Source organism: Cupressus sempervirens, chromosome 7, assembly GCF_028749045.1.
Source record: "Cupressus sempervirens isolate cs-2001-9-10 chromosome 7, ASM2874904v1, whole genome shotgun sequence".
Classification (NCBI taxonomy): domain Eukaryota; kingdom Viridiplantae; phylum Streptophyta; class Pinopsida; order Cupressales; family Cupressaceae; genus Cupressus; species Cupressus sempervirens.
The window spans coordinates 627,611,425-627,624,277 of NC_143124.1; the positions used below are offsets into that span (position 1 = coordinate 627,611,425).

General features: G+C 36.1%; 2 protein-coding genes across 2 annotated transcripts in view; one reads left to right on the forward strand and one right to left on the reverse strand.

Annotated features, from left to right (window-relative positions):
• Positions 1-12,853, reverse strand: part of LOC149548262 (Nucleic acid-binding, OB-fold-like protein) — a 130,512-nt gene that overhangs the window by 91,222 nt on the left and 26,437 nt on the right. The window lies entirely within an intron of this gene.
• Positions 5,900-8,425, forward strand: LOC149548263 (uncharacterized). Its single transcript, XM_089792322.1, has 5 exons — positions 5,900-6,128; positions 6,244-6,396; positions 6,545-6,945; positions 7,083-7,488; positions 7,623-8,425. The coding sequence occupies exons 1-5, from the start codon at positions 5,915-5,917 to the stop codon at positions 8,201-8,203; spliced, it is 1,755 nt and encodes a 584-aa protein (XP_089648448.1). The 5' UTR covers positions 5,900-5,914; the 3' UTR covers positions 8,204-8,425.

Genomic DNA, 12,853 nt, shown 5'->3' on the forward strand with positions numbered 1-12,853 from the left:
CCTCTTTTGCTACCAAATTATCATCCTCAATGAGCACCTCTCATCCCATCAGCTTTAGATCATTCATGACATCTGTTTCCACAATGTTATAGCTTTTGAGGGCTTCTTGTACATCCATCTATAGCCTTTCCATTACTTGCACCTTATGACCCATGAGCCCTTGATACTAATAAAAAATTTACGTAGATGAAATGATGTCATATGTGACTAATACATCCAAATCAGTTTTTGGCATTTAGTCCCATGTGCTCAGATCTTCAGTCAAGGTTTTTAATTCTTGATTGAAGGAAGAAAGCATGTCATTGAGCCTTTCTTAATACCTCTGAGTCGTTCAAGTACCTTAAGCACATCTTTTATGGATTGAACTCCCTCTGTAATGAGCACATCTTTTATGGATTTGTGAAGATTGTTGGCAAATGATCTCATTAAGGCAAGCATTCTCTAACTTTAGCTAGGTCTTCTTCTCCCAAAGTTCAACATTTCTCCCAGACAAGGTAGAGACTACATCCTGTTGGCATCCTACCCATTATAGTTTTACGAGTTCAATTTTGGTGAACTTGTAATATGAGCAGTGAAGCTCTTCAGACAGCTTGTCACCAAAGGCTCTGCAATCTCAACATATTTAGTTTTCTCGAAATCCACAAGGATCTCTTGAGACAACTATTGCCTTTCGTATTGGAAGTTTAGATTTATTCTTCTTTAAAGGAAGATCATCTAGTGGTAGCTCCATCTTTCTCCTTTTCACAATAATATTGCCTAACCATGAAGGCAAGTTAAAATCTTCTTCTGTTGAAACTGGGATGGCAGCTATGGTAGACATTGATCCTGATTATATCTCTGTCATTATAGTGCACGCCTCTATTTGTATGGCTGGAACCATGGGTGTTATGTGTGATGACTCTAACATGAACATCTCGAATCTTGCAGTCGAGTATCAAGTTGGGAATCTTGTCCCTCTTGTAAAGCCAAAAAAGTGTAAAGTTTCTCACCAGATTTAATATATTTGCAGACTGATGCACAATTGTGTTGCAGGTACGATCACTAATGCCAATGAACATAATTCGCTTCCAAAATCTATAGAAGTTAGTGTAGTAATAATAGAGATAAAACAATATTATTGAACTCAAAACTTTCTTTGATCCTTCAATGCGCTTGCATTAGTAGATTTCGATGCCTTGTTTACATAAGGCAAATTGGATATATATATCAATTGGAATGGGTGTGGGGATGAATGGACATGTCTCTGAATGGAGACATGGACATTTATTGTCACACGCATTCGGTGGTAACTAATCTTCGTGATTTGTTACATACTTAAACCAAACTTATCAAAGTAATACCAATCATTAAATCTACCGCTTGATATAAAGGATAGATCAATCATGATCTAAATATCAAAGGAATCAAACATAGTTTCAATCATGCCTTAATGACTTCAGGAAATATATATGTCATCAGTTTTGAACTGTGAATGATCACGTATAGTAATGTCAAACCGAAACTAAATGCATTAACGTTCCCTCTTAGCTAGGGAAGACAAAGTGCATATATATAAGTTTTCCTTATTAGAAAAGTAATATCCTCTAAATGTATTTAAGAAAATCAAGTCACATGATATTCTTTCCAGTTATGGTGTGTATACAGATACCAAGTCAAATGATATCAACCATAAATCCATATTTTGTGATCACATAACACATGTATAGAGTATCATCTAACATATAATACCTAGTTATACATATCACCTAACATCGTGATATGAGGAATCACCTAACATGTGATACTTAGTTTTACATATCACCTTACATGTGATAAGAGGAATCACTCAACATGTGATACCTAGTTTTGCATATCACCTAATACGTGATATGAGGAATCACCCAACATGTGATACCTAGTTTTACATATCACCTAACACGTGATATGAAGAATCACCCAACATGTGATACCTAGTTTTACATATCACCTAACACGTGATATAAGGAATCACTCAACATGTGATACCTAGTTTTGCATATCACCTAACATGTGATATGAGGAATCACCGAACATGTGCTACCCAGTTTTACATATCACCTAACATGTGATATGAGGAATCACCCAACATGTGATACCTAGTTCTAGATATCAACTCAATATGATATCAAAGATATGGTATGACCAAGAATATCAAGTCTCATGATATTCACCATAACTCAAACATGTTCAAAGGTAATGTGCACTTACCATAGGAACTTTCATAATCTATTGTGATATGTTTCAACTATTGCATGATGTCTATCACAATCTAGAAGGTCATGGTCTGTCTTAGGGAACTGAATCCACCATGCTAGAAATCATCCATCACGATCTGTTACAGCCATCACACAATGTCTTATCATGATTGTAAGGTCGTCATCTTCCAATAACACTAACAAATACAAAGTGATAATCACATGGAAGTCGTCACTTCCTCATGATTACAACAGGGCCCATAAGTCATTAAATGATTTCATTAGTATAATAATCCATTAAATAAAGTTTACCTCATAAGTATTTTACCTTCAACAGTGAAACTCCCTCTCAATCACTATGATCGGGATTGTCACAAGTTGACTAAACCCATCTGCTCCCTCTGAAGCTCGAGTTCATCGACATTTAGACCTCTTGAAGATGTCAGACTCCCTTTGAATCTCCCTCTAAATCTGAATTCCAAATGTCTTCATCATTGTGTTTAAAATATTTCCTCTCATAAGGTGAGCCCATATAGGAAATATGATGCATGAATCAATTTTCATCCTTCATGAATATTTATCGCTTTGACTCTACCATCTGCTAATTGGATATAAGGTATGTGTTTATTATTGTATCTCCAATCCAACTGTAGAGATTTATTGCAAATGTTTATTCCCCAAGTCATGGAATAATATAGGAAGATTTCTATTTCAACAATCTTCCATGTTGTTAGTATTTGTACAAATAACTTTATTCAAAAACATTAATTTCACAAATCTGCCTTTGGAGTCACAAGCGTAATGAGATACTTAAACTTCCTCTACATTAAATATTTAAATTTTCTCCATTATTTTATTGGCACTGAGAAATGTAGGATAGCCCTTAACTGAGATATTTTGAAGATCATATAAGTGATCGATGATCCATCCAATTATATGCAAACTCATTCATCAGTGGCTTTTTTTCTAATCTTTCACGACAATGAAATGAGTTTCTCAAACATCTAAAATGGTTGTGCCATTTCCTCTATGCACACCGAACTAATGGGTTTTCCATGTGGAGCAATCAAACATCAACTAGCCCTCATTAAATCATCAATCACTCAAGTCTCTTAAGGCCATGAAAATTTGTTCTAGATGTATGCCCCCACATCGCAAAAAACAATTACTCTCGATCCATCTTAGAGCATCTTTATTGTCTAACATTGCTAGCAAACTCCTTTCAACAAACAATGAACCAACTCAGTCTTGAAACAATGACCCACCGGTATCAGTATGATTCGATACTGACTATATATTGCACTATTCAATCTTGCAAAAATTAGTGGTTGGAAGTAGCCTCTACTCATAGATATCCGTGCGATCGACACACTGCCAAGAAAATTCATCATATGTGAATCAACCTGGCATGGGTACATTGAGCACATTTTGTTGCATCCTCTTCAGCGATCCATATTTTATATTACAAGTGATCTCTATAGAACTGATCCTTGTTGGAGATCATGTTACATGAGATAAACCAATCTAAGCACCATTTTGATCACTCTTGATCTCTACTAATTTCTACAACTTGGAGAACTTGATCCGCATTTATTCGACATTCTCATCCCCCTGAGCGACATTTCAATTCAACTATACGATCTCTTGCAGTCCTGTGATTTATTACACATAGTGAATACTCATTTACCGAGCCCTTATTTATGCTCATTGTGCCAGCACTGGAGCCGAACGATGACATGTTGACATCAAATTTGGGACATCGATCAAACAGCCTAGCCAAAGCAATTTGCAGCTTCAACTCATTTTCATAAGCACATCTACACACTGCCAGTGTGCAAATCATTCACATCAATCCACAATAGATGCTTCAGTACAAACAGGCGTGGGGTTCACCTGCTCTAATACCATGTAAAGTTTCTCACCAGATTTAATTTATTTGCAGACTGATGCACAACTGTGTTGCAGGTACGATAATTAATGCCAATTAACATAATTCACTTCTAGAATCTACAGAAGTTAGTGCAGTAATAATAGAGATAAAACAATATTATTGAACTCAAAATTTTCTTTGATCCTTCGATGTGCTTGCATTAATAGATTTCGGTGCCTTGTATATATATATACGTATATATATACATATGTATATATATATATACGTATATATATATACGTATATATATATATATACGTATATATATATACGTATATATATATATACATATGTATATATATCATAGTTCCAAAAATCGCCATGAAATCGCCGAAATCGCAATAAGATTCATGGCTCCCGATTTTTTTGGAATCAGAAATCGCTGGTGGCGATTTTTTCGCATGAATCGCCTGAATCGCCAAAATCGGCGATTCATGGAAAAAATCACCAGAATCGCCATCGAGTATCGCCAGAAATCGGCCGCGGCAGCAAGGATAGAAAGTTCAATTTTTAAAAAAAAACACATGTTTTATTTGCTTTCTAAGTTGACTTTCCTCTTTGTTATAACCCTAAAGAGCCTTCTATTTGCTTAGTATGAGTAGAAGAGAGGAAGAGTGAGAGAGAAGAAGAGAAAAGAGAATCCATAGGTTTCCAACCGGCAAGAAGGAAGAGCACCAAAGAGATCAGAAGTCCATTTGGGGAGGCCATAAATTGCATTGGGAGCATTAAGGAGTCAATATCAACACTCCTCAACTCATTTGCAAGAGGTAAGTGTTGGTTTTTTTTTTGCATGTTAGTGTAGTATGCATTTTTTGTTAAATTTTTTTAGTGTTCATTTGCAAATCTTGAATGTTTTTTATTTTTAGTTTTACTAAATTGCAAACTAGGGTTTGTTGTTTTGTAGTTTTTGTTTATTAGTTGCAAACTTTGATTTTTTACATGAATTTTTTTATTGCAGCAGCCCTTTGCTTTCATTTTCCAATTTCCACAATGGGTAAAAAAGATGAATGCTGGAAATATAATGAAGAGTTTCCTGGGAGAACCAAATATCAAACAAAATGTATATTTTGCAAAGAAAAAATAAATTCGGGAGGTATCTATAGATTGAAATACCACATTGCTGGCATACCTGGCCATGATGTCACAGTTTGCACTCAACAAACCGCTGAGGCAAAACGCTCTTGTTTAGTGGCATTAGAAAAAATTGAACAAGACAAGTTGACTAAGAAAATGCAACTTGAAGGGTTAAGAGGTATTGGCTCCCGTGCTCCCACATCCGCAACCGCATCTACATCTGCAAGTGCATCTGCATCAGCTTCCGCATCCGTAGGTTGTGTTGGGGAGGGTTCTTCTAGGCCTCCTTTTCATCCTAGTGCTAGTGCTCATGTGAGTGTTAGTGGTAGTCGGTCTCATACTGAGACAGAGTCCAACACCAACCTATTGCGGCCTAGAGTGCGGAAAAGCAGAATGGATAGTTACTTTGTGCCCCGCACTACTCCTGGCTCCCAATCCACGCTTGAGGGCATGGGTTTGAACAAGGAGATTCATGATGCTGCCAGAAAAGAGATTTGCAAATTCTGGTACTTTTGCAACATTCCATTTATTGCAGCCAGGTAATTGATTCTTTTTTCTTTGTTATCTTCAAAGTTAAAGTTAAAAGTAAAAGTAAAACTTTAATTATATCTACTTGTTTTATGATTTTAGTTTTTGACAGCTAAATTTCTAATCAATATCATTATCTATTTGTGACAGGACTCCTTATTGGCAGAACATGATAGATGCAGTTGCCATTTGTGATCCGGGGTTTAAAGCCCCAACTGAGGCTGAGTTGAGTGGATACCTCCTGGAGGAAATGGTTGAGGATATGAGGCATGAGCTTGAGGACAACCGAAAGGAGTGGATCGAAAAGGGTTGCACCATCATGACTGATGGTTGGACAGATAGGAGGGGAAGAACACTCCTCAATTTCCTTGTATCCTGTGGAGGTGATTGATCATTCTACTTTCCTACATACATAATTTTGAATCATGATTGACTATTTCAAATTTTGATTTGTTGATTGCTAATAGTAATTATAATTCGTTGTTTTGTTACTTGTAGGATATACCATGTTCCTCAAATCCATTGATGCTTCTGCTCATGTAAAAAACGCCACATACTTATGTGAGGTTATTGAGGAAGTTATAGCAGAGGTGGGGGAACAACATGTGGTGCAAGTGGTGACGGATAATGCAGCAAGTTATGTTGCTGCAGGTAAACTTTTAACTTTTTAAGTTTTGAAAATAAATTTATTTGAATTTTGAACTTTTTCTAATTCTAACTTAGAATTTCTAAATTTCCTAAGTTCTAAGTTCTAACATGTTTGAAATTTGAATTTCTAATTATCTTAAAATTGTTGTAGGCAAACTTTTGATGGAGAGGCACCCCACCATATTTTGGTCCCCTTGTGCAGCACACTGCCTTGACCTCATGTTGGAGGAAATTGGCAAACTTGAGTGGGTCAAGTCATGTGTGGAAAGGGCAAAAAACATATGTAAGTTTATTTATAATCATTCATTTGTCCTTAGCACAATGAGGAAGTACACAGGAGACAAAGAGTTAGCTCGTCCAAGGATCACGAGGTTTGCCTCGAATTTCATCACCTTGCAGTCCTTGTTGACATCAAGGGATGATTTGAGGAGCATGTTTGTTGGGCGGGAGTGGATTTCATCTTCCTATGCTACGACCACTGCAGGGATAGATGTGGTGGATTGCATATTTGATGATGATGGTTTTTGGAAACCTGCTAGAGAAATACTTAAGGTAATTTTATTGCAATTTAACATTTAATATTTTACAGTTTACTATGCTAATTGTTTAATGATTTAGTTTTACCTTATATTATTGAATTATTCTATGTTTAAGTTTTGACTCAAATTTTTGTTTTACTTTATATGTAGGCCACTGAGCCTCTTGTATCTCTCCTACGAACTGCTGATGGGGAGAAGCCCTCTATGGGCTACATATATGAGGGCATGGATAGGGCCAAGGAGGCCATTAAAGCTCAGTATGCAGGAGTGCAGGAGAAGTATGCCCCTATTTGGGACATCATTGATAGGAGATGGCAGAATCAGCTCCACAGACCCATCCATGCAGCAGCTTACTTTTTGAATTCGGCATTTCGTTTCCGTCCTGACTTCAAGGCGGATGAGGAGGTTCTCACCGGATTATATACAGTGATCCAGAGGTTGAGTACTGATGAGGATAGCAGTGCTGCAATTATTGAGCTTGATAAGTTCAATAATAAAGAAGGGCCACTTTTCTCTAGCAGGGTAGCCATAGATGCTCGGGAAACAATACAGCCAGGTAAAAATTAAATAATATATTCAATGTTCATGAATCTAGATTCTAAACTTAAAGTTGATTATGTAATTTTAGAGTTAACTTGTAATTTGTAATTTGTAAATGAGACTAATTATTTTTATTTTCCCTTATTTCAGATAGATGGTGGCAAATGTTTGGGGCCACAACCCCAAAACTTCAAAAAATTGCCATTCGTATTCTGAGTCAGCCAAGCAGCGCTTCTGGATGTGAGCGCAGTTGGTCCATGTTCGAGCACATCCACTCGAAGAGGAGAAACAGGTTGACAGTGCAGAGGTTGAATGATCTTGTCTTCGTTCATTACAACCTCCGTCTTAGGATCAAACAGATTTTGGGCACTGACTCCTCTCCGATCATTCTGGAGGAGATTGATCCAGAATCAAAGTGGCTCACAGAGGTTGTAGATCCAGTCTTCACTGAGGAAGACCGTGCGTGGATTGACCAGGTGGATATAGAGGCTGAGGCAGCTAGAGCACGTTCTTCAGGCATTGGTAGACGCACACGTGCACGCACAGACACAGGCCCTAGCGACATTCGTGAGCCCATCTTATATGCGGGAGATATGGCTCGACAGTCCTCTAGGACCTACATTAGACGCCTTGCTACTAGGCAGACTGGATACTCAGAGGCTGAGGCTGAGGCTGTAGCCGAGCTTGAGGATGATGTTGAGGATGATGATGACTATGAGCCTGAGGCTTGAGCTGGAGCCTTGTTTTTATATTTTGTTTACAGATATTGATACTGAATCATTGATAGACATATGTTTCAAACTTTCAAACTTTCATGGATCTTCATCTTAGATTCTTACATAAATTTATGATTTGATGTCTTATGGATCATCTTACATACATTCTATGATTTAAATCATTATGATCATTTGATTTCTATTTACTTCAGCTAGCCTACAATTTACATTTTAGAATCTTAGATAACATAGTTACGTATGTGATGGATTTTATGTTTCATGTTTATGTATGTTAAGTTTTAACTTCTATTTGATGATGTTATAGTGTGCTTAAGTTATATTCAATAAAGGGTGCATGAAATAAGTTTTAAATTGTTAAAATCTTTAAATTTAACGGGTTTTTTCAAATTTGCCGATTCATCGCCGATTCATTGCCGATTCACGATTCGATTCGACCTTGCCGATTCCGATCCGATTCCGATTCACGTTTCTTTGATATATATATATATATATATATATATATATATCAATTGGAAAGGGTGTGGGGATGAATGGACATGTCTCCGAATGGAGACATGGACATTTATTCTCACACGCATTCAGTGGTAACTAATCTTCGTGATTTGTTACATACTTAAACCAAACTAATCAAAGTAATACCAATCATTAAATCTACTGCCCGATATAAAGGATAGACCAATCATGCTCTAAATATCAAAGGAATCAAACATAGTTTCAATCATGCCTTAATGATCTCAGGAAATATATATGTCATCAGTTTTGAACTGTGAATGATAACGTATAGTAATGTCAGACCGAAACTACATGCATTAACAAAAAGAAGAGAAGGCCTCAAAGAAATTCTGTAAGCTTTTGCAATGTTTAGAGGTGAGAAAAGAAAGGGTCGCAGAAGAGATAAGCAATGCTGAAGTATCTAACTCGGAAATAGGAATAGTAGGTGTGAATATTGTAGAGAAAGAATCTACATCGATATCTATTGCAGCCAAGAATGGTTCATTTGGGATAGATGGTTCTTGGTCATTTGGCCAATGTGAGGGAGAAAAGATCACTACTTCATCTTCTCGTTTTTGCACTCTGAGAGGAGTTCGTGAAGAATGTGATTTAGGAATGACAACCTTTTCTCCCTCAAGTTTCAATTTGATACCCTTTTCCGGTTTTGAAGTGGATGAACCATCTTTCTTCCTATCTTCAACCTGAGATTTCCTTCCTATTAGCCCAAAATGCCTACAATCTACCTCAGGCTTCGCTTAATTCTCTTTAGATTCCTTCCTTTCAACCATGAATTGGTGTTCATCAAGATGGCTTGAAATCTATCAAAAATTGAAGTCATTTCTCTGTATTGCCACTGAATGGGAATAGGAAGAAGCTTCTCAATCTGGCTATTGTGAAATTCTTTGTCTAAATCATGTTGTCATCCTCATCCCCTTTTGGAATAGGGACTAAATCAAGATCAATGATTTACATCGAAGTAAGTTGATAATAATCCATTCTAGCCACAACTAGCTCACTGTGCAAATCTATCCATACATCCTCCATGCGGTGAACATGGGTAAATGCACTCTTCATTGTGGAATGCATGCCTTTGAAATCAAAGTCTACCTTGGATTTGAACTTCTTCAATGTTATTACTTGGAGTTCAAATTCCATACCCTTGGCATTGTCCACTATGGTTAAGGAATACTTGCCTATTTGAAGAGGAATAGTGGAGGAGATCCCAAATCTTAGCCTGTGTTGACTAGTTTGATATGTCTGCACCACCATAAGTTGTCGTACCAATTCCATGAGGATCATCCCATTAGTACGATACCTCTGTAAGGTGTATGATTCTCCTTCAAAATAACCAATTCTCATGTAGGTGAAAGTTGGAAATTCTATGAATATGCATCTGTATGCACTCGCCTTTTCCCGAGCTTCGTCAAACACTCTTTGTTGCCAACTCCATATCGAAATGGCATTTGAAATGACCATAGAATGCATCATGTACCCTTTTGCAGTGGTGCTTACTCTGCATGAGAATAAGTTGCTCATAATAGCTCCAGATGGGAACTAGGGCCCTATGTCCCTTGGTAGAGAGTCCTGAAAATGTTCCCATAGTTGCAGCAATGTAAGCTAGATATGAATTCATGTGGAATGAGAGAGAGCTCTTCACACGAACCAATTGTTCACATATTGTTGTTCTAATGATCTATTCCCAATAGACAAGTTCCTTCCTTTCAAGAATCTAATAGATGAACTTGCACATCCATGTCTCAAAGTGATTGGATTCTTGGAGACCACAAACTCTGCTCAAAATGGTGACTAAGTCGTTGACTTCTTGGAAGAAATCAGACCTGTGTATTGTATTGGGCCATCAACCACTTATCATTAGCATGACTGAGGTAATCATTTTTGTTCTCGTTCCAAAGATGCAAGGAGTTTTCTTTTGTCAAATCTACGTATTTTGGAGTTTCAAAAACTTTAAAAATCTTTTCAATCACATTTGGATGTAAGCTGAAAACTAACTTCCCATTTGCATCTCTAACTGTTCTTGATCTGGCATCAGAGTGGTTTGCACATTCCCATATGAACTCAAGTTCAAGGGCTGCCATAGGAAAGGTAGAGACCAAATGAATGTTACCTCTTTTAATCTACAACATGTCTTGGTTGGAAGAAGTTTCAATCCTTTGCAAGAATTCTTCTATGCAAACATGACTAATCTTTGTGTCTGTGATCTCATCAGAAGAGGATGAAACATGAGACAGAGTTGTATGTGCTAGCTCTTTGTCGTATTGATATTTCATTTTTCCTTTGCTTTTGGAAGATGCAGATTTTTCAAACATATCTTGAGCTGCAGCATGAAAGTTCCAAAGGGTGAAAATGCCATCTAACAAGATTGGATTTGTTGGTTCCCAAAACCATAGATTGGAATCCTATGAGTTGCCAACTTGATGTTGGGATATCCAACCGGTCATGGTCAACTTGAAGGGATTGATCGATGTGATCCAAATCCCTTGCACTTTTGGCTCTGCAAAACCAAGGTAGGTGTACCTAATCCTGAACAAAACACTTAAACCCAGGATCCTTATAGCAAATCAATTAAAATGTCAATGCAATGAAAGTTTTCCTAACGGAAAGAATTATAGAAAACCTTTAAACTGGCAAATTACTAATTAAGAATAATGAATATATATATATATATGAATTTTTTTAAATAAGTATAGATCAATGCAACAAATGAATATACTAATTCTTCAAAGGCAAGATATGAAATAATTGCTAGCGTATGGATTACAAATTATGAAAAATATAAAGACCAGTGCTGAAGGGCGATAGAGTCGGTATTATAAGTTCAAAACATACAACTTTATAAAATTCTACGCACATTAATTATAAACAATTTAGTAATCAAGATGCGACAAATCAAATATCTGGGCACAATTTTAAAATAGTCTAGAATGTATTTTAACTCCTGTGGTTTAGAGACAAACAAGACATAGATTCGGAAACAATTAAATATTTCTCAATATCTATGATGTTCAATTTTAAAATGCTATAATTGATCCTGTCCACTTATCTATCATATAAATTATTTATAAAATTAAAATAATAATTATAAAGGACGAAATTATATAATATTTTAACTCTAAAGCTTCATGCAAATAAAATAAAATAAATATTTCTTACTGATCATGCTGGAAATAAAATTGCACTAGAGACACTCCTTACAGATGACCCATCCACTGTAATTTGATTTCAGAATCACATAAGAACTTATTCAATAATCCACAATCCATGGGCTTAGTTTAAAAATTCATTTATTTAACCAATGAAAGAATAAAATATATCGAAGTGCATATATATAACTTGGGTATGCAAAAATTTGTAGGAATATGAATCATTGTTTGATTTTACATCTATATTTATAAACCATGAAAGGAGACTAAATTCTCCTTATGACAACGTGACCATAACAAATAACTAATAGGGCTCATATGTTTTAATATTTTGCGAATGACAATTCAACTGGCAGCTATTTGTTTCTTGGAATGCTTATTGCAACAAGATGTTTTAGAATGTATCACAACTTTTCATAGAATATCATGGGTGCTTTTAATATTCAGGTGCCACATCATTTGACCTTTTGCATCATATAGAGCTATCCACCATGATAAAATTGAGCGCATCTTACTATCATGAGATTCCTCTAAGATTATCCAGTCTATCAAAATGTGATGGTGACTCCTGATGCATATTCCACGAACCTGCAACAAATACAAAACATAATAAGATTTTGACTATCGAGTAAAAGTTAAATAAACGGGTGATATTGAATGAATCAAATTCCTTCTATAGCGATAAACATCAACAATCGATATGTTACGTATAATGCTTGATGCTTGATGCTTGACGCTTCTTTCATATTCATTTGTTGTTTGAACTCTATGATGAGATATATGCATTTAAACAAGCCAAATTTCAACCCGATTGGAGGCCAACTATCATTTGATATTGTTCTAATGTGCATAGCCTTAATCATATCGAGCAATTTAAAACTATATCTGAACAACACTATTTTACCAACCGATGGCACCAATTCAATTTGGATTGAAGATATTAAAATATTAAAATCAGTCTTCAACATCTCTCAACAATCCCTTTACATAC